We start from the raw sequence: 23,595 nt of genomic DNA on the forward strand, positions 1-23,595 counted from the left end.
CTGCCCTTCCTGCTATCGTGCAAGGACACTTTTTAATCAGAGTCCTTCCACGGATGCTTCCCACCCACCTGACCGGCTCTATATGCTAAAGTGCGGGCCCCATATCTTAACTTGCCGGTGTATTCTCGGTTGTCCAGGGGCCCTTCACGTTGGTCTCAATTAACGTACTAGCACACCCGCGATATGCTTTGCATTGGTCTAGGGCCCTTCCAATTCTCTGGCATTTGCTTTGGGCTCTATCCTCTTGTCGGAGGCCATTAGTTAACCTGCTTGGGCACGCTCGGCCGCTCGGAGCCTCCAAATCGGGTCCTGGGTTCTTCCTAATTGAAAAGAGGGCCTTACGCACTTGTCAGGTGCCACATCTTTTAACATTCTCGGGCACACTAAATTTTTGGTGGGCCCTGCACATTGGATTTTTGTATTTGAATGTAGAGCCCTGCGCTCCTGTCGCCGGCCATCTGATAGCCCGCTCGGGTAAGCTCGGGTCCTCACCACTAGGTCTCGGGTACTTCTTATCTGAGTGGAGGGCCCTACGCTTTTGTCGGGCGCCCTATCTGATAACCTGCAGGGGTACACTCGATCGTCCGGGGACCCTCTGCATTGGGTCTTGCGAACTTACAGTTTGAATGAAGTGCCCTGTGCTCTTGTCGGGGCCCTTCCTGTTTGTTGCACTCGATCGTTCGGAGTCCTTTAAATTGTGTCGTGAGTATTCCTTGCTTGAATGAAGGGCCCTATGCGCTTGCCCAGGACTCAATCAGGTGACCCGCTCGGGTCACCAGATACTTGGTAATATACTGTATACTATACTTGATAATATACTGGTAAGATACTCGGACACTTGATCATGTCCGGCTCTCCATATTGTTTCTTGGCTACCACTCATGTGAACGGATGGCCCTATGTTTTCTTCGACGCCCCATTTATTAAGCTGCTCGAGCCAGTGGCGCATCCAGAGAGGGTGGGGCACGGACCTTGTCCCCCTTGCGCCCCGCAGGGACCCGTAGGCTCCAAAGGAGCCCATAACTGGCAGGAAGGACGCAGTATTCTAACACTATACACGATAAAATTGGATGTTTTTGGTCATCTAAGCGACCAAGAACAGTTGCAAGTGAAAGTGAAGAGCCAGTGAGCAGACAAGATAAATTCTTCGCTGATTGGGAGAATGTTGATTGGGGGAATGTGAGGCTGATCACGATGTCTAGAGGCGTTACCCTGTTGCGGGGCCCTATATGTCCACACGCTGGGTCAATTCGATCGCTAAAGAGCCTTCCGCGTTGCCTTGATATCTTTGTATTTTCTCGTAGGGCCATACGCTGCTGTTGTGGCACTATTTGCTAACATGCATGGGTACTCTTAATCAATCAGAAGCCCTCTACGGACTCTTCACATCAGCCCATAAAGGCTCTGTATGCTTTTGCTGCGGTCACATTTTGCTGGGCCTTTCCTGAACACGTCAGTAAAGCGCTTCCGTTACCAGTAACGTATAATGCACTTCCGTTACCTATTCAAAGACACCCCAGCGTGCAACAGCACACACATTATATATTTGCACACATTCTGTATAACACACATCTTCCCTGACAGCGATTTTGCACAAAACAAGGAAAACAAATGTCACTAAGGTGCCTTAACACGCGACCGGGTGGCCGGCTAGACACCCTTTGCTCGGATGTGGGGGGGGGGGGGGGGTCAATTTGCCCCTCCCCTGAGATCTCGGGAACTAAGAAAGCTGGAGACACCAAATTTCCAGGGTGTATTGACCTGTACGTTAACTCATTTAGGTCAAAGTTTCAGGCTCCTAGGTCATAACCTTCCGGAAAAAGGTCAAACAAGGTAATATTCCAGGCTGGTCTCCAAAATGCCCCCAGAACCTAGATTATTGTTTCTAAGCAAAATGTCACATGCTCATTTAAGGTCAGTGACATTTTTTGACCTTTTGAAGGTCGAGGTGACCAAAATCATACAAGATTGCTTTAAGTTTTGCATTTGACTATATGACAAAGATTACGCTAGGCAGTATGTTCCTAAAACAGAATGCTGACATGGGTCATTTTTTGTCAATGGTCCATTCTGACCTCTAAGAAGTTCATGGAAGATGTGTAATGCAGTTCCTACCATCAACAAATTTGAAATGACCATCAGAAACTGTTTCATGCGGCAAGCCCCAGAGTAACAAAACAGGTTGGTTTTGACCTTAATGTGACCTTCATACCTGACCTTAGGTCAATGTAATTTGCTCATTCGACTGTTGTGTTGCCTGAGAAAGCATCTCAGAGACGTATGGATTCTTCTAACACTCCGTTGCTGGATCAGATTAAATGATTCCCTAGAAATTGCCTTCGCTGAAGCCATGGCCTGACTTTGACCTGCCATATGTCAGCGACCTTACAAGGCACATCTAAATTGTTGATGCCAAATGATCCGCTATTCAATTGTCTACAGCTATGTAAAATGTGGCGCGGCTACGCCGCGCCGTTCGTAAACCATTCTGGAAAAACCTTCGGAGGGTCAATTTGACCCCCTCCCGCCCGAGAGCGTGTTAAGATACAGAACACTCGTCACATATCCCACTGAAGATGCAGAGCTCGTGTTAGGTTTTCCAAGTCGGACGGGGGCAACTGCTCCCTCCTCGCCAGCCTCATCCGGTTCTGGCACCCTCATTACAGTTACCGGCGTTCGTCAGCTGCACGCTGTCAGACGACAGGAGGTCATCAGGAAATGCGCCGCTGGGTTTTACCAAGGTGGAAAGCCGACATTCGGACCCCGGGGCAGACCTGGGGCTTCCTATCCAAACTTTTAACAAAATGGTTTCGTTCAGGTTTCAAATCATTTATGTTTTACTTCTTATTCAAGTTGTTAATTTTTATGGGCTTCTCTTGGGATGGTGGCATGGCAGGGGGCCTAATCGTTGGCCTAGCGGTGCTTTCTGTGTTTTTCTTAGGTCCTCTCATGAATCTGATGGCCCTCATTTGTATCATCTGGGGCCTCCTGAAACCAAAAGGGTCTGGCGTTGGCCATATAGGGCATTTCGCGGGCGGACACTGTCTGATGATGGGTCCCCAAAAATTGCAAGGAATCACAATGACATGCTTTTAACGCTTGGAAAATGGACAGGGAGGGGCGGGCCCTTGCCCCTTTGTTGCGCCGCCTCCGTCTATCACCTAAACGCGTCACGGAGTCATCACGAACAGCCTTATAGGTGTCGCCATCGTCGATATCGCCTTTATTATAGAACGGCTTTACAGCTTACACCCACTAGCATTTGGTCTCCAAGTCGTTGCAACCCGTGCTATAATTGTCGTCACGGCAGGGCGACCACCTTGTAGTACCGTTCCTTGGTCAGTTCATTTTCCTTGGCAGCTAGCTCTGCCGCCTCCCGTGAGGGGTAGCAATTCCACCACTGCTCCTCGGCGGACGCAAAGATGATGAACACAAGCGCGCCCATCGCGTGGATGCCTGCTGTCAGACAGAAGACGATCTGCCAATGCTCCAGGTCAGTCGTGTCCTGCGAACACCAGGAACGGAGTTATGGGACGCTGTTGGGGTTTAGTTTAGGGAGGGTGATTTTGTGCGTATTAAGCCAGTTCCTGACGGCTTCTTACACCACCGTCTTGAGATTACGATCCCGGGAAGGCTTCCCTGCAATATCGGTTGCCGGAACTAGCGGTGTAAGAATGGTTTAAGTTCAAACTAAAACAAATTAACGGTAAATATAATTGACATAACTTATCTGCCTTCCATGCCTATAAGCGCGACGCAGAAGGGTTGTCAGAATGACCCACCGTATAGGAGGAACAAAATCCACCCGACCCACTGCCTCTCCTCACTGCTGTTTTGCTCCGCAGTAATGCTAGGAACGCACAATTTTTCCCATTTAACAGATAGTGCCTGATCATTCGATGACCTTAGGACAATTTTGAAATCTGTGTTTTCCTTTCTGGCACCTGAGAAGGTCACCTGAATGTTCCCTCTGAATACGTTTGTAAACCTACACACGCAAATGATCTCCAACTAGCTGTTTTTTGACGCAGTGTGACAATTCATTGGTCTCGTATTCACACACGCTATCTGGGGAAAAACATGTGGGATAAATTAAGCTCTTTAATTCTTAATATGTTTCTAAACTCACAAAATTGCTTTCCCGTAACATGAAACATGATTGACGTATGCCACTCCAATTCGCAAATAATGGCATGTTGGGATTTGCGGGAATAATGAGAACGGGAAAAGGGGAGAATGCTGTTCCTCCATAAATTGCTCACGCCAGGCGGCGTACCAAAACATCAGACACCAGCAATGTCTTGCCTCGCTTCATACTTTGACTTATGAAGTCGGAGTTTCATCATGCATACAACGAGAATACCCCTCTTCCATGTAGCCCGTGACATCGGCATTTAGACTGGTACCCCTGCTATGCAGTACCACCGTGTATCTGTATCTGTCCTGTCCGTATCTGTCCCCGTCCCGCACTGATCATGCAAGTGAGCACCAAATAGGACACGACGGTCATCAACGATTAATCTCGATCGTACCGGCATCATGCAAAGCCCACAAATCACATGCGCATTTAATGCCACAGCTCTGCTTTGCTTAGCTTACGTGACAAGTGTCAATACCGATCGGGAATCTAAAAGATAGATGTCTGGTCCTACCAGTAAATGTACGTGATAGCTTTGTATGGTCTCACTGGCCACCCGTTACCACGTGGCCATCCATCACCACCTGGCCACCTGTCACCGCCTGGCCACCTGACCACCCGTCACCATTTGACCAGCCGACCACCCGTCACCACCTAACCACTAGTCACCAACTCATCACCACCTTACAGCGTGATCAACCGTCACCACCTGACCAACTGTCCCCAACTGACCAACTGTCACCACCTGACCATCCGTCACCACCTGACCAACTGGCATACCTGGCCATCTGTCACCAGCTGACCAGCTGTCATCACCTGACCATCGCTCACCAACTGACCAGCTGTCACGCCTGGCCATCTGTTACCATGACCATATACCACACTGTCTATCGCCTGTCACAATGACAACTTAGCACCATCTGTCGCCTGTCACCACGACCACCAGTCACCGTCTGTCACCTGCCACGATGGCACCCGTGACCAGCGGCGCCACGATGCCGGCGATGGCCATGACGCAGTTGCTGACGCCCATCATGGAGCCGGCAAAGTTGGGCGCCAGGTCGAGGTAGTTGACGAGCAGGGAGGAGACGATGCAGCCCACCATAGCCACCGCGATGCAGAGCAGCGCAACGATCACCACGTGATCGCACCCGGCGAATGAGGCGAGCGCCAGGAAGATGCCTGACCCCAGCAGGCCTGCAATGGATGGTGTCCGGGGTTGAGTGGTTAAGACGGCATCGGAGGGTTATGGCCTGCGGTAAGTCACGTCCTTGTGAGGACAAACTTAAGCCCCAATGCTGTCAGGCTGGTCGGTGTCCAAGAAAGTCCCGGGGATCCCGGTCCCCAACGTCGAGGGGTTTACTGGTAGGGAAATGACGGGGTCCACAAACTGGGATTCAACAGTGAGAAGGCGCGGATTGAACGACTAAGAGAGGGCTTTTTGATCAGCGGTTTCATTACAACAAACAAGTTTGCTACATCCTAGACGCAGCTGAGAGAACGGCTAGATGGCGCTTTCGATTTCGTCCGCGTGCATGTCCAAAACTAATTATGAACATTCGTGTTTTATCCAAATAAATTTCACGGATCAACGAGACAGTATTCAACATCCTGCTCATGCCCCGTATCTCAGGGCTATTGCCGAAGCTCACTATCGAGGTGGGAATTGGTGCTGGTAAGACCTCATTTACCAGTGACTGCGAATATTTTCCTGACGACGGTCTTGCTGAATGTCTTGCGTTCCATCAGCTTATCCTGGCTGAATGCGGCGATGTTCGAAACGATGGACATAAACAGGAAAGGGAGCGCCGAGAGAAACGCATTCTGCAAACAGGAAATCACTCAGTATGTCAGCTGAAGACCATTGCACTTTAAGAGATATTACGATAAAAACGACCGAACCACAAGAAATTTCTCCTCCTTGAAGCGCGTCCCTGACCGAAACGTGGTTTCTTCTGCGGTCACTTTGAAAGGTAAGGACGTGCGTGCTATGAAGTTTTCGTGAGTACTGCATGAGTGCTGTAGGTACACAATGCGCCTTACTCAGTGTTATTATCCGACTTCTCTAGTAGCCAAGCAATCCGAGTTCCTGAATGCCACATCATTTCTCGAGGCCGGCGTCACGCCATTGTTCACAAGCCACTAAAATCGCAAACCGCTTTACCACATGCACACCTGGTCGATTTTGAAGTGTAGAATATTGTTCATGTACGTGGGCAGCTCGGTGAGCAGCATATACCAGCCCCAGCTGTAGCAGAAGGCGGTGAAGACATTGGCGATGTAGGGCACGCTGGTGAACATCGCCTTCCAGGGCACCGGCGGTCTCGTCTGTCGGCACCGCCCGCCAGTTAGTGGTCGCCTTCAGATGTCCGGTTAACGACTTCATTACAATTGGTGACTGGTAAATATGTCCTAAGCAACGCTGCGAGGTCATTTGGGCTTATCTAAAGTGTTTAGTCAGTGACCAAAAAGAGCTTGGGCATATCAAGCATTTCCAATGTTTCCCTCCAAAACTGGGGTGTGATGATGATTCAGATTCGTTCTCCCCCTTAAACAAATGCACAACAACCGGGTCGGTCAGTCAGTCACACCATTCAGTCACGTGGCCGGTCGGTCGTGTGACCGCTCAGTCACGTGACTGGCTCGCTCGGGGCTGCCCACCCAGTTGGAAACTTCAAGTGTCCAGTAAGAAACTTCAAGATTTCAGTCAAGTGGCCTAAAAGAGACTGGTTAGCACGCGGATGGATTTATGTTTTTGTGTGTGTGCGTGCTGTAATAAAAGCCACCTTTCACCTTCAAACAGCTTTGTCTGTAGCCCTATTCCAGTTACCGTCCATTAGCCACTCATAACTGCCCGCTGCATACGTTGGACCCAGCGGCCGTGTGACTCATCCTCGGTCAAATGGCGTGCTGTTGCGTCAGCCAGGCAGCGGCCAGGTGAGTTATGTGCAGTAACTAGGCTTGCTTCCGTTCAAGCCAAGGCTTCATCACTCACCTCATGCCATCTGTTCCGTTGGAACCTGGCCATGCCTGGCTTCCGTAGAAGATTCGATGCTCCCTTTAAAATTCAACACCTCACTAGCCGTCCATTACATCAGATAGTTCCGGCATCGCAAGGCGATACATTACTTTGTGATTGGCTAGGCCGACCATCGTACAATATCGTACTGGCTTCTCATTGGATAGATATCACATCATTTCCGGAACCTGTGGTCTTGGCTCGTTTCCCATGCGCGTAGTATATACGGAGCACTTTTGGTGACCGTGTAGTCTCATACACTCTCTAGACGCGAAGACGCAAGACTGCTGTTGTTTATGCACGTTAACATTGTGGTGATAGTGTTAGTGAGTGCGAGTTACTGAAAATAAAAGCTTTTGATTGATATAAACTGTCTTTCTCCGACTCACGAGAAAGACTGGCACGAGCAAGGTCTTCACTAACCTAACTATCACGCCATCAGCAAGAAGTCTCACACATGACCTGGGCACCTTAATATTGGCATAAACCCCCGACAATTGATGTTAAACAGTTATGGCCTCTCTGTGTATTTATACTTATATTCATCCTCAGTTATATTCATCGCTACGATGATGATGAAGTGAAGGCCTTCGTATTAAATGACACTGAAATTAGACATAATCCTGTTGTTTATCAAATGCAGATGGGCTCTCCGTTGAAAACACAACTAAATTAAAGGGATGTTGGACTGTTGGGCTCTCGACTCATCCCCCTTCCCATTAATTACGCAAATCGTTGACCGCGTCAAGTGGTGTCGGGAGTGACCGCACACCACCATGCTGTTTGCTCCCGGGACATGCTGTTTGCTCCCGTTTGCTCCCGCACACCACCATGCTGTTTGCTCCCGGGACTCGGCCTGGGATGTCAAGTGGTGTCAGGAGTGACCGCACACCACCATGCTGTTTGCTCCCGGGACTCGGCCTGGGATGTCAAGTGGTGTCAGGGAGTGACCGCACACCACCATGCTGTTTGCTCCCGGGACTCGGCCTGGGATGTCAAGTGGTGTCGGGAGTGACCGCACACCACCATGCTGTTTGCTCCCGGGACTCGGCCTGGGATGTCAAGTGGTGTCAGGAGTGACCGCACGACACCATGCTGTTTGCTCCCGGGACTCGGCCTGGGATGTCAAGTGGTGTCAGGAGTGACCGCACACCACCATGCTGTTTGCTCCCGGGACTCGGCCTGGGATGTCAAGTGGTGTCAGGAGTGACCGCACACCACCATGCTGTTTGCTCCCGGGACTCGGCCTGGGATGTCAAGTGGCGTCGGGAGTGACCACACACCACCATGCTGTTTGCTCCCGGGACTCGGCCTGGGATGTCAAGTGGTGTCGGGAGTGACCGCACACCACCATGCTGTTTGCTCCCGGGACTCGGCCTGGGATGTCAAGTGGTGTCAGGAGTGACCGCACACCACCACGCTGTTTGCTCCCGGGACTCGGCCTGGGATGTCAAGTGCCCCTTCCCCCTTAGTCCAAGCGCGCCGCTGGCGTCCACTGCACAGCGCACTGCAGCTTTCCCTGGGCATCCAATGCTGCGTGCCCCTGGCACCGAGCCGGGCGACAGAGCGCACGGCATACGTAAGCTTCCCCTGATCAGCCAGCTCCATGTGTCCCTACCAAGGCGCCGGGCTAAAATGCGAAGCATAAAAAATCTTTCCTGGATGCCTGCTGCCGTGTGCTCCTTGCCTAGCTCCCGACCGTGAGCCTCTCTGTCCACCGTTATCCTCTGGCCGAGTGCCTCTGCGCTCTTCTGATGCCCGGCTGCGATACCCCATGTCCTGCAGTTCCATCTAGTCGTCTGCTGCTGTGTGCAAATGACAATGGTTCCATACAACACCTTATTTAGGCTACCTACCGCTGTGCGCTGCAGGCCTGTCGGCCGGCTCGGATGCCGTTTGTACAGTGGCTTCCCCTGGTGCTTCTCTGGCCACCCACCGCGCAGTGCTGCTGGCCGAGTGCCTCGCTGTACTCTCTCTTCTTGGTCTCGATGAGGGTCTTCTCGCGCTGCGTGATGCGCGGATGCTGATGCGGGTAGTTGTAGACTAGCAGCGCCCAGAACACGCACCACAAGATGCTGCTGAAGCCGAAGAAGTAGAAGACGGATTCCCAGCCGAGGCTCGAGCCGGCCAGCAGTCCAGAGATCGGCATCCCCAGTATAGTGCCCCAGGTGTTGCCTGTCCGCCAGGGGGCGGGGGCCGGGTCAAAACAGGGACGGTGTCTGGATGGACACTTGATTCATAGTGCACGTTACCGATGGGCGACGCATGTCCGACTCTCTCCTCGCAAGTTTCCTGCCCTGGGACTCGAGACATGACGCTTTCAAGGGCGTGATACGGGGCATATGATACGATGCTGGAGTGGTTTGTAATAAGTTTGCGAAAGATGCGAGCCAGATGAATGTTAAGTCGCGTCACAAGCTGAGAATAAAACGCGACTCATTTCACATTTGACTTTCACATTTAAGATTTGATTTTCACTCATTTCTCATTTTACACAAGATCTGCTCAATCCCATGCCCCACTCCTCAGAAAGTTCAGAGACTTGATGGATGAGTTTGGTTTGGAGTTTGGAGTTTGGAGTTTGGGTCTCGAACACGCAACGGAAGAAAGCCACATTTGTCTCCCATTATAATTCACTTGGCTGGCTAGAACGGGCGAACAACTTTTGAGTGGTTCGTAATAAAGCTGTGGAAAATGCGAATCCGACAAATGTTTTGGTCGCGGCGCAAGCTGAACATAAAACGCGACGCGTTTCACGCAATATCTGCCCAGTGGTATGCCTCACTCCTCGGAGAGGTCAGAGACTTGGTGGATGGGTGATGTGTACGGGTGAGAAAGGCGGAGGTGAAGAGAAAGGCGAATACTTTGGATCTGGAATCTGGGCAGACTTCGAGTCTCGGACACGCAACGGCGAAAATAGAGACTTATTTGTCTCCCATTACAATTTACTTCATTGCTGCAACGGGCGAACTTCTTCTGTCCCAGACCCCATGCCGAACAGGAGTGCCCAAACATCTCAGCGAATCGCTGGACGCCGGGTAGCAGTCCCCAAGCCCGCTAACCTGTTGTGCCTAGGACAGTCATTCGGCTCTTTTCCGTGGGTGGCGCCCAGTTGCTGACGACCACCTGGTAGCACGGGTACAGCACCGCCTGGGGCACCAGCCAGCGGTGAGGGTTCGAGGTGGTAGACCAATGGCAGCGCACCGACACCAGATGCGATCACGTGGTGCTTGGTCGGTAGGATTCGGCGAGAACTGCTCTGCATTTTGATGTGCTTACGTCTAGTCCATGATATGCGCCTTTTATTTATCTCGAATGCTATGCATTCCCTTTTGTTATCACAGTAACCTTCACGAAGGCTGGCATAGACAACGGCTATGGCCGGAACATGATCATTTCCCCAAGAATGACCCAACGAGCGTCCGAAATAGCCTGTCGAATGCTTCGACGGCCAAACTAGAGCAGCGATGTGCACTCTGCTCCGACAAGGACCGGATCACCGCGTCAGGCCCATGACCTGTCCTGTACTGTCCTGACCTCTCCGAGGCCCATGACGAAGCGGCAGACGATCAGCAGGCCGAAGTTTGTGTGGGCGCAGATGGGCGTCAGCAGGCTCCCGATGGCTGGAGGTCAGCACAGGTCACTGCCCGAGCTCGGGAGATGAGACCATGGCGATCTTCGTCACAAACGGACAAGGGCAGTGTTGACAAAGCGGTGGCCCACATCAGCGAGAAACGTGGCGCGGTTGATACGGCGGCTTACGCGACGGCAAGACAACGGTGGTGGGGTGGAAACCTCGGTCCCCATGTCCTCGTTGGTGATGCAGCCTGGATGGAAAGCTGGTTTCCTTCGAACGAGCTCAGGCGATGAGACAGAAATAAACAGTTAATAATCACTCGAAACTATTCGATGAGCCGACCAGAACCACATGGACGAAATGCATGGTAATGGCGTTGTTATGTAATTCTGAATCGACGATCCTCACGCCACTTCCGACATACGATCTATCAGCTGCATTCAATCATGATACTTCCTATCCTCGCTCGCTTTTGCCAACCAGCCGTGTACCTTCACGACGTCTGCTGTTCCGCTCCAGCGTCACAGCGTGACGTCACTGTCCTCCGAAATCACAGTGTGACGTCAACCTTCCCGTGTTAACGTCATAACATGACATCGTGCCGCACTGACGTCACCTACCGGACAGGAATATGCCACTGAAGAAGACGAGCCGCGGTCCGTACACCTCTGATATTCGTCCTGCTGGGAACTGGGTGACGGCGTAGCCCAAGAAGAAGCTGCTCAGCACCAGCGCCTGCGTGTTTTCGTCCCAGTCGAAGTCACCCTGCGAAGCACCGGAACGGAAGCGCGCGGTCAGTGTGTGAGGCCTGCCTGAGTGACGACTTTTGATGTCAGCGAGATACGTCTGGTTGCGCGTGTTCTGTTGCTTTTTTGTTTTAAGCTTCGTCCAGATACGTGCGTGGTGTCAAAAATCGTGTTTACCGGCATAGATCCGAGTTGTTGGTAGCCACCGCGTGCATTAGCGGGAATTTCATGCGTCCAAATCGCATCCGTCATTTAGAACACCACGATTTATCCGTTTCAGCCAAATACTGTTTTATCAACGTGTGCATGATAACGCACATACGCACAAAGGTATTGACAGCTCACAACAAATCCTAAAATATTCTTTAAATAAGCATAATTTGTGAACCATTACTGGTCGGCTGACCGGATGAATTGGTATATGTCTGCCGTGCAATCCGATGATATCTATGGTAATTTGGATCAGCCAAATTAGTCCGTCGAAATCGAATTTGAACACATCCAGGTATAGCGCCGCCAGGGCTGCCACATGTTCCCACATTGGAACCACTGGTCTCTCCAGAGCCCCTACGCGATGAATGCCCAACAATGCCAAATATGGTTCCCTGAGTTATGTCTCGTTTTGTCATCCGTGCCAAAACGGAAAAACGGAAACCGTAAATGCACGGTTTCCCTCACCGGACCAGTTATGTGTTAGAAAATCGTAGCTGCATGCTTTGTGACGTCAACATTATGGGACGTCCCTTGATGACTCTAGGAACCCTGATGTTTATGAGATTCCTGATCATCTGATGCACATGATGCTATTGGAAAACCAACAATTTCTTGAAACTATTGAGTCATGAAATATTTTGGGCACTGGTGTCCTCGAGGACCTTCATGTCCTGGCAATGATGCCCGTTGTACTCCAGCTGCTGGTTGTGCTCCGTGTGTTTCTGATCCTGTTTCTGCCCTGGTGCTTTTTAAACACCTGTTGCTTCTGGAGTCCTCTCATGGTCTCGCCATCGGGAAATGTTTTGGACAACATTTCATTGGCATTGTTTAGTTGGCTCAGTTTTTTGGGCCCCACATTTTTCATTCATGGCTTGGTCCAGTGTGGGTCCAAAGAAAGCGGTTGCGACCTCCATAGTCACCTTGGATGTACCGCTGGTGCCAACTGGCAGATGAGAGGTGACGAAATACCTCAGTAGCCTTCGGGTTAAGAAGTGAGTTGCTCTCAGATGGCTAGTCATACACGATTTCTGCAAAATGGGCATACAAAGGAAACAAACTCGCCTGATCGCATGCCCACCACTAAGCCAGATCCGGTCTTGGGTAGAAAGGGTGGAAGGGGTGGAAGGGGTAGAACGTACCGTACTTTCATCCGTGCCGTTGGTGTGGGGTCTTGGGCAGGCGGAGCCATGACCTTCACCGGAAGATGACGAGTTCTTCACCATCTTCACGATGGCGACGGACATGTTGGCCCGCATGGCGTAGCCGGAGGCGAATCCGAAGAGGCCTACCACGGCGATGGCGTACCGCCACGGTAGGCAGGGCATGAGCTGACCTGCCAGGAGCAGAGGGTGGCGTTACAGGCCGGCACTGTCAGTGCTCGGCAGGAGATATTTCCGATGACGGAGCGGGAGGGGCCAGGGATAACATGTCAGGAGCAGAGGGCGGCGTTACAGGCCGGCGCTGTCGTGCTCGGCAGGAGATATTTCCGATGACGGGGCGGGAGGGGCCAGGGATAACATGTCAGGAGCAGAGGGTGGCGTTACAGGCCGACACTGTCAGCGCTCGGCAGGACATATTTCCGATGACAGAGCGGGAGGGGTCAGGGATTACATATCAGGAGCAGAGCGCGGCGTTACAGGCCGGCGCTATCAGGGACGGGAGGGGCAAGAGATTACTTGCCAGGCACAGAGCGGCGCAGAGGGCGACAGTACGAGCCAGTATCATCACTATGAGGAATATTTCCAGGCCGCTGGGATGTTTGCCAGTCACACACCAACGCTGAGTAAGCCAGACTCCATACCCATCGCAAACAGCGCCTGTGTGACCACCGCCTTCAGTCAGAAGTGCGAGAAAGCCAGATCTGTCCCCCGAAGAAATCGCCGCGCATTGGGGTCAGAAATTGGAAGCTGATATGATCATACCTGAAACCTGGCAGCTGTTAAGCGTAAATGTGTGTTCTATAAACGCGTTCCTCGGGGTGTGCTTCCTGGTCTAAGGGTCATGACGAGTTGGGTAAGTCTGATCACTTGCATCGGATGGACAGTGGGCAATGGCCTGGATTGGGTAGGCATTTCGTGAGAATTACGGCATGGTTACAGGACGGCTAAAAACTCCAATAAGCGTCGTGCAGATCCATCACGGCATGCCACATAATATATGCTGTAGCATTTATCGATATCCTTTTACACAACGACTGCAAATATCGGAACAAAACATAACGTAGATAGGCTTAAAGTTCCCTTAACACTGGAGTCTGTCCCGAAAGATTGAAAACGCTTAACAGTCGCCTTAAGTGATGTATACGACAAACTGTGAATGGACAGCAAGTGCATATGACAGAAACACGGGTGACGGATATGTTAAAAATGCGTATGCATGCGAATGCATATGATGCATGTGCGCCATATGCATGCGAATGCATATGACGGATGTGTTAAAAAGCAATCACACGCGTCGGACGGATGTCTGAGGAGTGTGATTGCTTAGCCAGCTCCGCGATGGTCGTCCTCGCTATTAGGACTTTACCATGCACTTAAATGCTGAGTGCGTATGGCGTCGACCTGCCTCTCACCCTGGCAAAAAGGGTGGGCACCGCGGAGAATCGAACCCCGTACCTCTGGTTTCCCCAGACCCACAGTGGTTAATGCCAACGCGTTAAGCACTACACTGTCGGCACTCTTTTCTGTGATCTCCGGGATCCTTTTCGCACTTAACCACGCAACAAAACGGTGACTCTCTGAAGTGATTGGAGTTACCGAAATTTCTTGGGAGTAAATGGAGTGAAAATTTGCGGTCCACCCTTAATATTCTTTGGTAGTTTTCTCTTTGCTAAGTGACAAATCAGTATTGCAGCGGTTCAGTAGATAGCGCCACGAACAAATACAACACGCAAATGAGTTGTCATTTCAGGAGTTCGGAATTTGTTGGAGTTAAAATCTAGTTGGGACACTATTCCAAATCTGGGAACACTATTCTAAGTCTTCCGAAAACCCACGCCATTTTCTGTATGCTACATCTTTTAAAGCGCATCTGCGTGCGGTGAATCTCAGTTGGAATGTGGACTTAGAGCATATTTCAAGCTCTTCACGTGTCGGACAGATTAGGCTGATTCTTACAGCCTAGGCTGCAGTCGAAAGCTCGAGATCCAAAGCAACATTTCTCCCAGAAAAAAGTTCTAGGAGTGCCAAGGGCCCACTCATATCCATCACATTTTCCTTTATTTTTCGCATTGTTTGCATATTGATATTGCAACCACGACGAAACGAGAAACCGACCATTACCATTTATACAACTAAACCATCATAAAAAATATACCATACCACATCATTTTGAGTCGATGTCGGTTATGAACATTGTTAATGGGGTTAATAAACACATAACTGAGAAATTGTATATTGAGCAGAGTGTAACAGTGTGGTTGGTGTCAAGTTTTTGCCTCGATACCCTCTTGACATCGGGCCAAATGCTGATATACCCATTACATTCGGAAATACGTGGTGCAAGTGGCGGATGAAAGATATGCGAGTCTGGCTGGGAAAATGTAAAAAATAAAACAAGAAAAAGCTGGTAGAGACGTAAAATCAGCCACAAGGTTTGACGAGCGTGTCATCTGCAACTTACCATGTGATTTCAACTCTGTTCGACCCAATCTTAAAATAAGCCGGGAAGAAGCCGATGCCACCCTTCCGAAGCCGCGCTCAAAAATGGCATTACAACCTGAACCGAAAGGAAATGTTGCACGCGAATTGCGTATATATGTAATTACATACTCTACAGTTGATTGAAACCAACAGCCAGCCACAATCGTAGCGTTTAAATGTCGCCAATGATAATCGATAACAAGATAGCCCATCCGATTGATACACCTCATCGTATAAAGCTGCTAGAACTTGGCACAGAGGAAGTGTACATCAGGCTACAACGCCGTAGACATCAGAGATTAAATGTGAACACACCTTGGAGAACATCTAACTGGCCGGCAATTTTATGTGGAACGCTTGCCACGTCTCCTGAAGATGACACGACCAAATTGGTATGCTGAGGATACCGAAAGCACATTGCGCACTAACGCAAGCACCGCATGACAGCTGAAAAAAGTTACGTAGGAGTTGAGCAGAGCCTCCTCAAAGAGTGTTATTGTCCTGAGGAACTGTGAGCAAAGCACTTGCGCATGTTGCATCCATGGACGACTTCAGCATCTAGAACATGCCATCCACAGACTGGTTAAAGCCGCACAAGGTAGACCGTTCGGGTGTTGAAGGAATAGCCATGTGTGCGTTGCCGCGTCCCGAGTCTTCAAAACCACTAAAGTTGTGAAGAACATTTGAGCGGAACATTACACCTACATAACACAGTACTGCTAGCATCATTCCTCGCCGAGTAACCAGGAGAAAGGAGAAATAGACGCCTCAATATTTCGCCCTCATGCATTTGTCAAAACGATTGTGCGCAGCCCATTCAAAATTTCCTGCCAATCCCTCTCAATCTCTAATTTTTCCCGTCGAAACAGCGAGGCAAATCCTTAATGCGTGATGCGTGCTAGGTTGAAATCGTTTCCATCCAAGAGTGACACCTGATGCGTGACGCGTGATGCCTGTTTATTGGAAATCGTTTGCATGTTTGAATGATGCGTGATGCCTGTTTGCTGGTCATCTCTTGCATGTGTGTATAGCGCGTGATGCATGATGCCTGTTTACCTGAGTACGTTTGCGTAACCATAAACTTTTCACATATTTTTAATTGTTTGTTAAGCACACCCTCGTTATAACCGCTGACACTTGCTTCTACCTTAGTTTCCTGAATGTTGGTGACCTCCAAAACTTGGGGCTCGCGGTTGCAAACAACAACAAAATTAAAAATCGAGTAGGATCGGCAGGCAGGCTTAAGTTTACTCTCAATCGTTTTGACAAAGGCATGTAACCGACATATCAATGCATCGCTCTTTCCTTTCGTCTGTTTATTCGATGACGAATAATGCTACCAGTAAGGTCTTATGAGGCTTCACATATTCACTTATCGATCTAACCAGCGATGCTATGAGTTTTGCTGGCGACTCTCCCAAACAGCCAGGCGGACATTAGAGGTAAACATATGGTGTTCGTGTTAAATGTATACTGAATGCTGACTACATGGTCGCCGAGCCCTCGTATGCTTGGCCTCCCCGTATTCGAAGGCTCCATTCATGTTACTCACATTTGTCGTTTTGCTCCTGTTCTAAGTCGTCGAGGGCTTCTGTGCTTTCATTTTCCTGCAAAGCCCCGGCGGGCGAGATCGATCTGAAACTGGTGCACACATACTTTTAATTGGACCCAGTTGTCTCCCTACTGTCTCCTTGTCGGCGCCGTGCTAAGGAGAAACTGCTAAATTGCGATCACAAAAACGTCCGCCGACACGGGACAACGGACTTCCACTCGCGTTGGGAGAGAAATCGGATGATAGCCGCTTGGATTATTTATTTCCAGTCAATGCCCACAGCGCCAATGCCACATTTTCAGAAAGTCGTGGGTCTGAACCTCTGACCCCACCCGTGATTCCCGCATCCCCTTCCCCTACGGTGGTGCAGCGCAAGGCACGGGAAGAATTTGCGTAGCAGTGATCGGCAATGAGAACGTCATCGATTAAACGACTGATTGCTCCGAACGACTGAGACGACCGATTTCATTTGTCATTTAAGGCTTGTTATGATGATTTTATCAACTCGTTCTCCCCCTGCCCCCTCCCCATATCGAAGCTTGGTAGCACCGCTCTTGCTATTGCCCCTAATCTTGGCTGAAGCCCCTCTTGGAAGCTCTTGAAAAAATGGCATTTGCCGAGACTTTTTGAATACATGTGCTTGGGAGAACGTTCCCGGACAACCCGTTATTTAAATGGTTTCATTCCTTGTTCTGTGTAAAGCATTTGGCGTGACCAACGTGTCGATTGTGTCCATCATAACCAAGCCCTCTTTATAAGCAATGCTCTTTTAGGAATCTGATTTATTTAGGCCGCGGGTCCCCCACAGCTTGATTGCACACCACCTCTATCTAGAGAGTCCTTCGGCAATTTCGTTCCACCTTTCTGTGTCGCTCACGACTCCAGTATGCACAGCCATACGAGAAGTCCGGCACAGAAATTATCCGCGGACAGCACTGTAGGTGGTACGCAGACAGTCGGCAAAAGAAAGTGTTTGTCAAAACGCAAAAGTGGCTAGATCCTTTCATGCACGCACGGAAAAAGCAACAACAATAACAAGCATTGTCTTCATTTTGTCTTCTTCATTTCGTGCCTTTAATGTAGGCATCGCAACAGAATTTCAGAGACAGCTTCGTTTACCGAGTTCAGGAGCTCTCTCGCACGGGGAAAGCTATCATGAACAGTTTTCACGTAGTTTAGTGTATTGAGGGCGTCGGCATCACCACCCCATGCCGTGAGCTCCCACAGCAGACCCAACCAGGAGAGGCAATAGGTCGGTCGTTACCAGCGGGTTCACGGTCGTCAGCAATAAGGCCAGCAATAGCCGAGAAGATGTATACGGTACGCAGCTGAAACAATGGTTTCAGGCACTAGGACAAACCAACATCGATACCTCCCTGATACGCTAGGCGCTGTACTTATAAGCGATTGTGGGGCCTCTCAGTGTGCTCGTTATGTGTGGACACTGTCAGTGGGTCTAGCAATCGCAAGTAAAAGTTCCCGTTCGTCTCAAATCACGGTAGCCTCACCTCCGTCGTATATTCTGGGTGCGCATCCCTGTCTACACACCCGTGATGGACATAAGTCCATGGACCCAGATGACAATGTGCATGAAGAAACATATCCTAAGCCTAAAATACATCCTATAATATATTAATCAGATAAGCTGATATCAATAAACATCATATAATCCGGCTAAGCAACAATGCCGGATATCTGCAAGTATACAGACTGGCACCGATTGCGCATGCGCAAAAGCGAAACTTATCTCGCCTGACGAATCTTCCCGTCGGCTCACAATGCTCTAGCGACAAATACATGATAAAGAAATGGGTTGAATGCCACAAATGAATGACTTCAGTATCAGTGCAGCAGCTAAAATTTCCTTGCTGCCAAGGCCCTGAGCCGGCAACATCGGAGAGCAGCTCCAGTCAAGGAACACTTTGTGCCGTTGTATTCCAATGTTGGTTCCTGTGACTATGTTCCCGAACGCGCGCTACTTGGACGCTCCGTGACGTCCGGTTTTCCTTTGGTTCTCCTCACTAGAGCTCTCTGATCACTGGACGCGGGCAGGCCGCACGCAAACAGCCCACCACCCCTTATCTTGGTTAACGCCGCACCGAACACCTGGGCGGGGAATACGGCGGCAGACGTGAGGTCTCAGCAGGCCCGCGACGGCCGTGTAAGTGTCCGCGCACACCTGCCGAACGTGGGAGGATTTAGTGGGTGCTGCACTCCCACACATGTGGGACTTTGGGAAGCGACGGGCGCGAAGCGTTGTTTGATTTCGACTGGGGATGTCAACCTGCGCCGTTTACGAGGGAGCCTTTGCTGACGACTCGTGGAACGGGCACTGCGAAGCGTACCGGAACTTGGCTAGCGTAAAAGCCCTGACCAAAGACAGAGTTTCGTTTACAGCCCTCCACGGGCAAGAGGTTTTTTGAACAGTTCACCGCACTCTCAAGCCAATGATTATCAGCGTGGTGCATGCCTTTTGTCGTAGATATTCTCATACGTATGTTTCGTTGCACGGATGACAATGAAACCAAGGATATTTCAGCAACTTAACACGTATTAAGCACAGTTTTTCATGAGGTAATGCAGTGGTTCTCAGATGTTTTAACGGTATAGGGCGAAATATTTAAGAACGATTGCGAAAAACGTCATTGTCATTGGAACAAGAATCACGTCATGCATCAAAACCTTTACGCCTATCGCCTTCACGGTATCATGAGAAATGCAATTACACTGGATGCCCCAGAAAAGTGTGCCAACTTTGGCAATGACCACGTTAACAACAAACGAGGATCCATATGAGTGCCGAAAATGTAGCAGCTAAGCTGAACATGTGGGAAACAAGAGGTTCGGGCTTGATTCCCGGCGGTGCCCATCCTGTCGGACTTAGTAAAACACCAATAACGACCACGACGGCGGCGACGAAGAGCAATGTCATGAGCGCCGTGCCCTCACACCCGTGATTATCCCACCATATCAGCCACACCCGGCTCGTTCATCTGAATGGGGGATGAACACCAAATGATTTATGGGCCAGCCAGTTATATGAACAGCAACAGCAAACAAAATGGGCCATAGATGGAATTGTGATTTAAAACAGAAGGAGCAAAGTGTGCTCATCGGGACCTGTGGTTGCACAGATCCCCAAAACTGTGCAGAAAATGGTCCTTACTTACATGCAAATAGGGGCTGATGGCTTCTCGTCCTGCCCCGCTAGCGCAACCAGTGGGTGACAGACTGGGTAATAGAATCATCCAAATGCAATTCAGGCTTTATCAGCTTTTTCAACAGGCTTGACCTACTCTCACGTGCGCCGTTGGGACACACGACGTGGGTTGCAGGACACCTACAACATCCACACTTCGTTTATTTCTGGCACCCTGACCCTGCGGTGCGGTTGTCAAGCTGAACTCGATAAGCTCTCGGGTTGGCAGGAAAAAGGCATTCCCTGAACAACTGTGAAATCCACAGGCTTAGTGCGTTTGCATTGTATGACATCGCACGACGTCTGGTTTCAAGACGATGGTCGCTCTTCTGTATAGGAAAATACATGCTGCATGCTGTCAGTTTGCGCGTGCACGCGGCAAGATTTCTTTTAATTCCACTGCAATTGGATACGTTTGTGAGCGGTACTTGCACTAAAAAGAAAGTATAGCGCGCAGTCCAAGTCAACGGTCGTTTCCACGAAGGATTATGGAACAATTTTTTTTTTAAAAACTTTAACAAAAAATTGGCGTTTGTTTTCTAACCACACACCTTTATCAGCGATTCCGGTTAGAAATGTTTCGCAGAGATTAAAAGACATATTCATTAAAAATCCATAATCTGATAAAATTGGGGTAGCTGGCTTTATTCTAAATCATGGTTCCATGAACAGGTATTCTGCCAGATCTCTTAGTACCAAATTTTTTCCAAAATTGTTAGAAACATTTGGTGGCATCTCTGACTCAGACGTGACAAAACAAACTCTTATGTCCTTGTACAGTTCCTGTTTATAGTTATTCATTATTTGCAGATCTGACTTACAGTGCTTACAGAGCTTGCTCACAGCAATTGCAGAGCTTACAGGGCTTACTTACCCTAACATAGCCCAAGATGAATGATCCTGGGAAAAAATGATCCTCAAAGCCGGCATTGCCACTCACTGCACCGATGTGAGCAATGGTGAGGCAGCCGGCATCCAGCGCGCTCGACCGATGCATATTACTGATTGCGAGGCCAGGCCAGGCCTATTTGTGCAAACTGGGGGCATGGGCTGAAAATGTCTTTAAAGGGTCTGGTTTAATATAACAAACTTACTTTTAGCTGGCTGTATGTCGTTTACCTGTTGCGTGTTAATGGAGTTTCATGAAAGCAATCTTTCCCTCGTCAAAGTGCTCAGTCTGTACTTAGCGTCAAATATTGTCTTTTTTTAGTTCAAAATCTTATTATTTGACCCGACCCACCGTGAAACCAGCTAATATCAAGATTTTAGCATCAGCATCGCCGCAGATAAAGCATTCACTTAGGCATACCCTAACACATCATCTGATGTGGGTTCATTAAACGTTATCAGATGTCCAAAAATGGTTAATACGTGGATGAATGGTTGGTGCTAGATGGAGACAACGGCTCTGTCGGAGGAATTAGAGCGACTATCGTAGTGCATAGAGATAATGATGACACGTGTGTACAAGGTGAATTCTGGATGAACTGATCGGTTCTTTCGGGAAGATAAAAGCCACTAGCGTGCGTAAAGTCGGATGCTTTTTAGCTTTAACAGCTTACTGTCGTGTTGGTGAAAGCCAATGCCGAGCAAATCAGTCATAGCCAAATGACTCATACAGGTATGACGGCCACATGGTGGCAATTAAATAAAATCATTTGAAATCAGCTTGCCGATATCGTACACGAGCACAACGCAATATACAAGCTCATATTTTGAAATGCTTCTGTTTTCTTAAAGCATATTTCAACCTTATGCTTTTACGTCTTTTACGTTTTACGCCTTTATACAAGCTTAAGCTTATATTACGCTTAACGTGCGCCGCGTACTTCACGAGCTTCCAACGGCCGGTGGGATCGGGCGGTATCCACATTGTTACTGTGCTTCATTGACGTCACAACTCTTCCCCGTCATTACGGTAGCGGCCCAATTTGGCATAACGTTATATTTGCCATCGATCTGGATGCAAAAAAACGGGACATAAAAGCACACTATACATTATTCTGCCCTATGTTTTGGGCTGACAAGTCAGAAATGATTTAAGTGTCCATCGACTAGAAGGGAGTTGTGCGTCTTAAGCAGCTCGGCCCGGCCCGACCCGGCTGAGCTCGGCCCGGCTCGTCACGCCTCAAGGTGTATATATTTACACTCACTGGTCGAATGTGAGTCATTGGTTCATGAAATTTTTCGTCACAAGTCGCGATGTTCCTTAAAAGCTGTGCTGCCTGGACTAATTATACCTGTTTGTATGTATTTCCAAACGAAGGGGTCTTACAGTTACCGTTAATGAACAAAACACTTAACACAAATGTTGGGTTATCGAAAAGCATTTTGGATCCATTATTTACAACGCATCATGACAAATGGACTAATTGTTATAGAACTCCTAGTGTTCAGACGACCTTAAACTTTCCATTTACCTGAATACGGTGCCACCGTATGTACTGACTAGTGCTACTAGGTAGGCATTGCACAGGAGTGCCACTTCTTTAAAATAAGATGGTGAGCGGAGGGGGGGGGGGCAGCCAATACGGTTGACCTAATCTATCCCAGACCTCATTTATCTCTTAATTTTGTCAGCTTAAATTTGCGTTTCTGATGTCAAGGAATTGCCATCGCGTGATACAATCGTCACGGAAGAATGACTTCCCCTTTCAAGCTCATGTCAAATTTTGGCTTTGTGGACTGTTAAGCATTTCGTATGATTTACAAAAAACGCTTCATCAAAATGACACGATATAGTCACCGGCAACAGGTCTACTCTCTTGTTCACGGAAGGCTGTCCCGGCGCAAACGTATATTTTCCGTGGAGATTCTATGAAAAATGCATCCTCTGCAAACCCAGGAGATACTTGCACATAAACGTGAAACCGAACCGGCAAGACCTCCGCACAAAACCGCTGATGTGGGTGACGGGACGTGATAGTCTGAATCACTGGGATAGGCGTGATGTTCATGCTTTGTTGTTGGACTGTGATGTTCGTGGTAAGCAATTTTTCAACCTTGTAAAACTCCCTTATCATGAAATCTTATGCCTAAAGCTCTCGCATATCGCATTTTTTGTTGTCCAGCTACAGGTGACATCTCGTGAATAAGCCAGTATTTTCGGACTGGTCAACATTTCAAGGGGTTGGCCTGACACGAATATATATGGTGTCCACACGTTTTTGCGTGGCACAAAATTAGCATGAAATTAACAGTAATGTCCTTAGTTACTTAGTACTCCGACACCGCGGGATATCAAAAGCATTTCCGTGGTCCACTACACCTTTTTCCTAATCAGCCAGGGCTGGGGTAGGTGGGGCTTAAGTCAGCATCGGGTTGGAGGGGAGGGGGGGGGGGGCGGCTCAGGCCCCGAAGGTGCACAAAGTGGCGCCCCTGGTATTGCACCATGCAGCATGAACATCCCTCTCTTAAGTAACACCCGCCAGAAAGCGACGCAGAGTAACGAAATCATAGCTGCCTCTCACCGCTTCAAAAGTGGTGTCCGCGCTGAGGTTGGCGCCATCC

At 49.3% G+C, this 23,595-nt stretch overlaps 1 protein-coding gene across 1 annotated transcript; it reads right to left on the reverse strand.

Annotated features, from left to right (window-relative positions):
• Nucleotides 1–3,301: 3,301 nt before the first annotated feature.
• On the reverse strand, nucleotides 3,302–23,595 carry LOC119095260 (putative inorganic phosphate cotransporter). The gene is made up of 12 exons (XM_037218121.1): nucleotides 23,556–23,595; nucleotides 16,887–16,969; nucleotides 12,833–13,026; nucleotides 11,355–11,499; nucleotides 10,695–10,780; nucleotides 10,220–10,307; nucleotides 9,094–9,332; nucleotides 6,314–6,466; nucleotides 5,830–5,962; nucleotides 5,099–5,335; nucleotides 4,702–4,748; nucleotides 3,302–3,505 (listed from the first exon to the last, which is right to left on the reverse strand). The coding sequence occupies exons 1-12, from the start codon at nucleotides 23,591–23,593 to the stop codon at nucleotides 3,302–3,304; spliced, it is 1,647 nt and encodes a 548-aa protein (XP_037074016.1). The 5' UTR covers nucleotides 23,594–23,595.

This window comes from Pollicipes pollicipes, unplaced genomic scaffold (genome assembly GCF_011947565.3).
Source record: "Pollicipes pollicipes isolate AB1234 unplaced genomic scaffold, Ppol_2.1 Scaffold_4219;HRSCAF=4965_pilon_pilon_pilon, whole genome shotgun sequence".
Classification (NCBI taxonomy): Eukaryota; Metazoa; Arthropoda; class Thecostraca; order Pollicipedomorpha; family Pollicipedidae; genus Pollicipes; species Pollicipes pollicipes.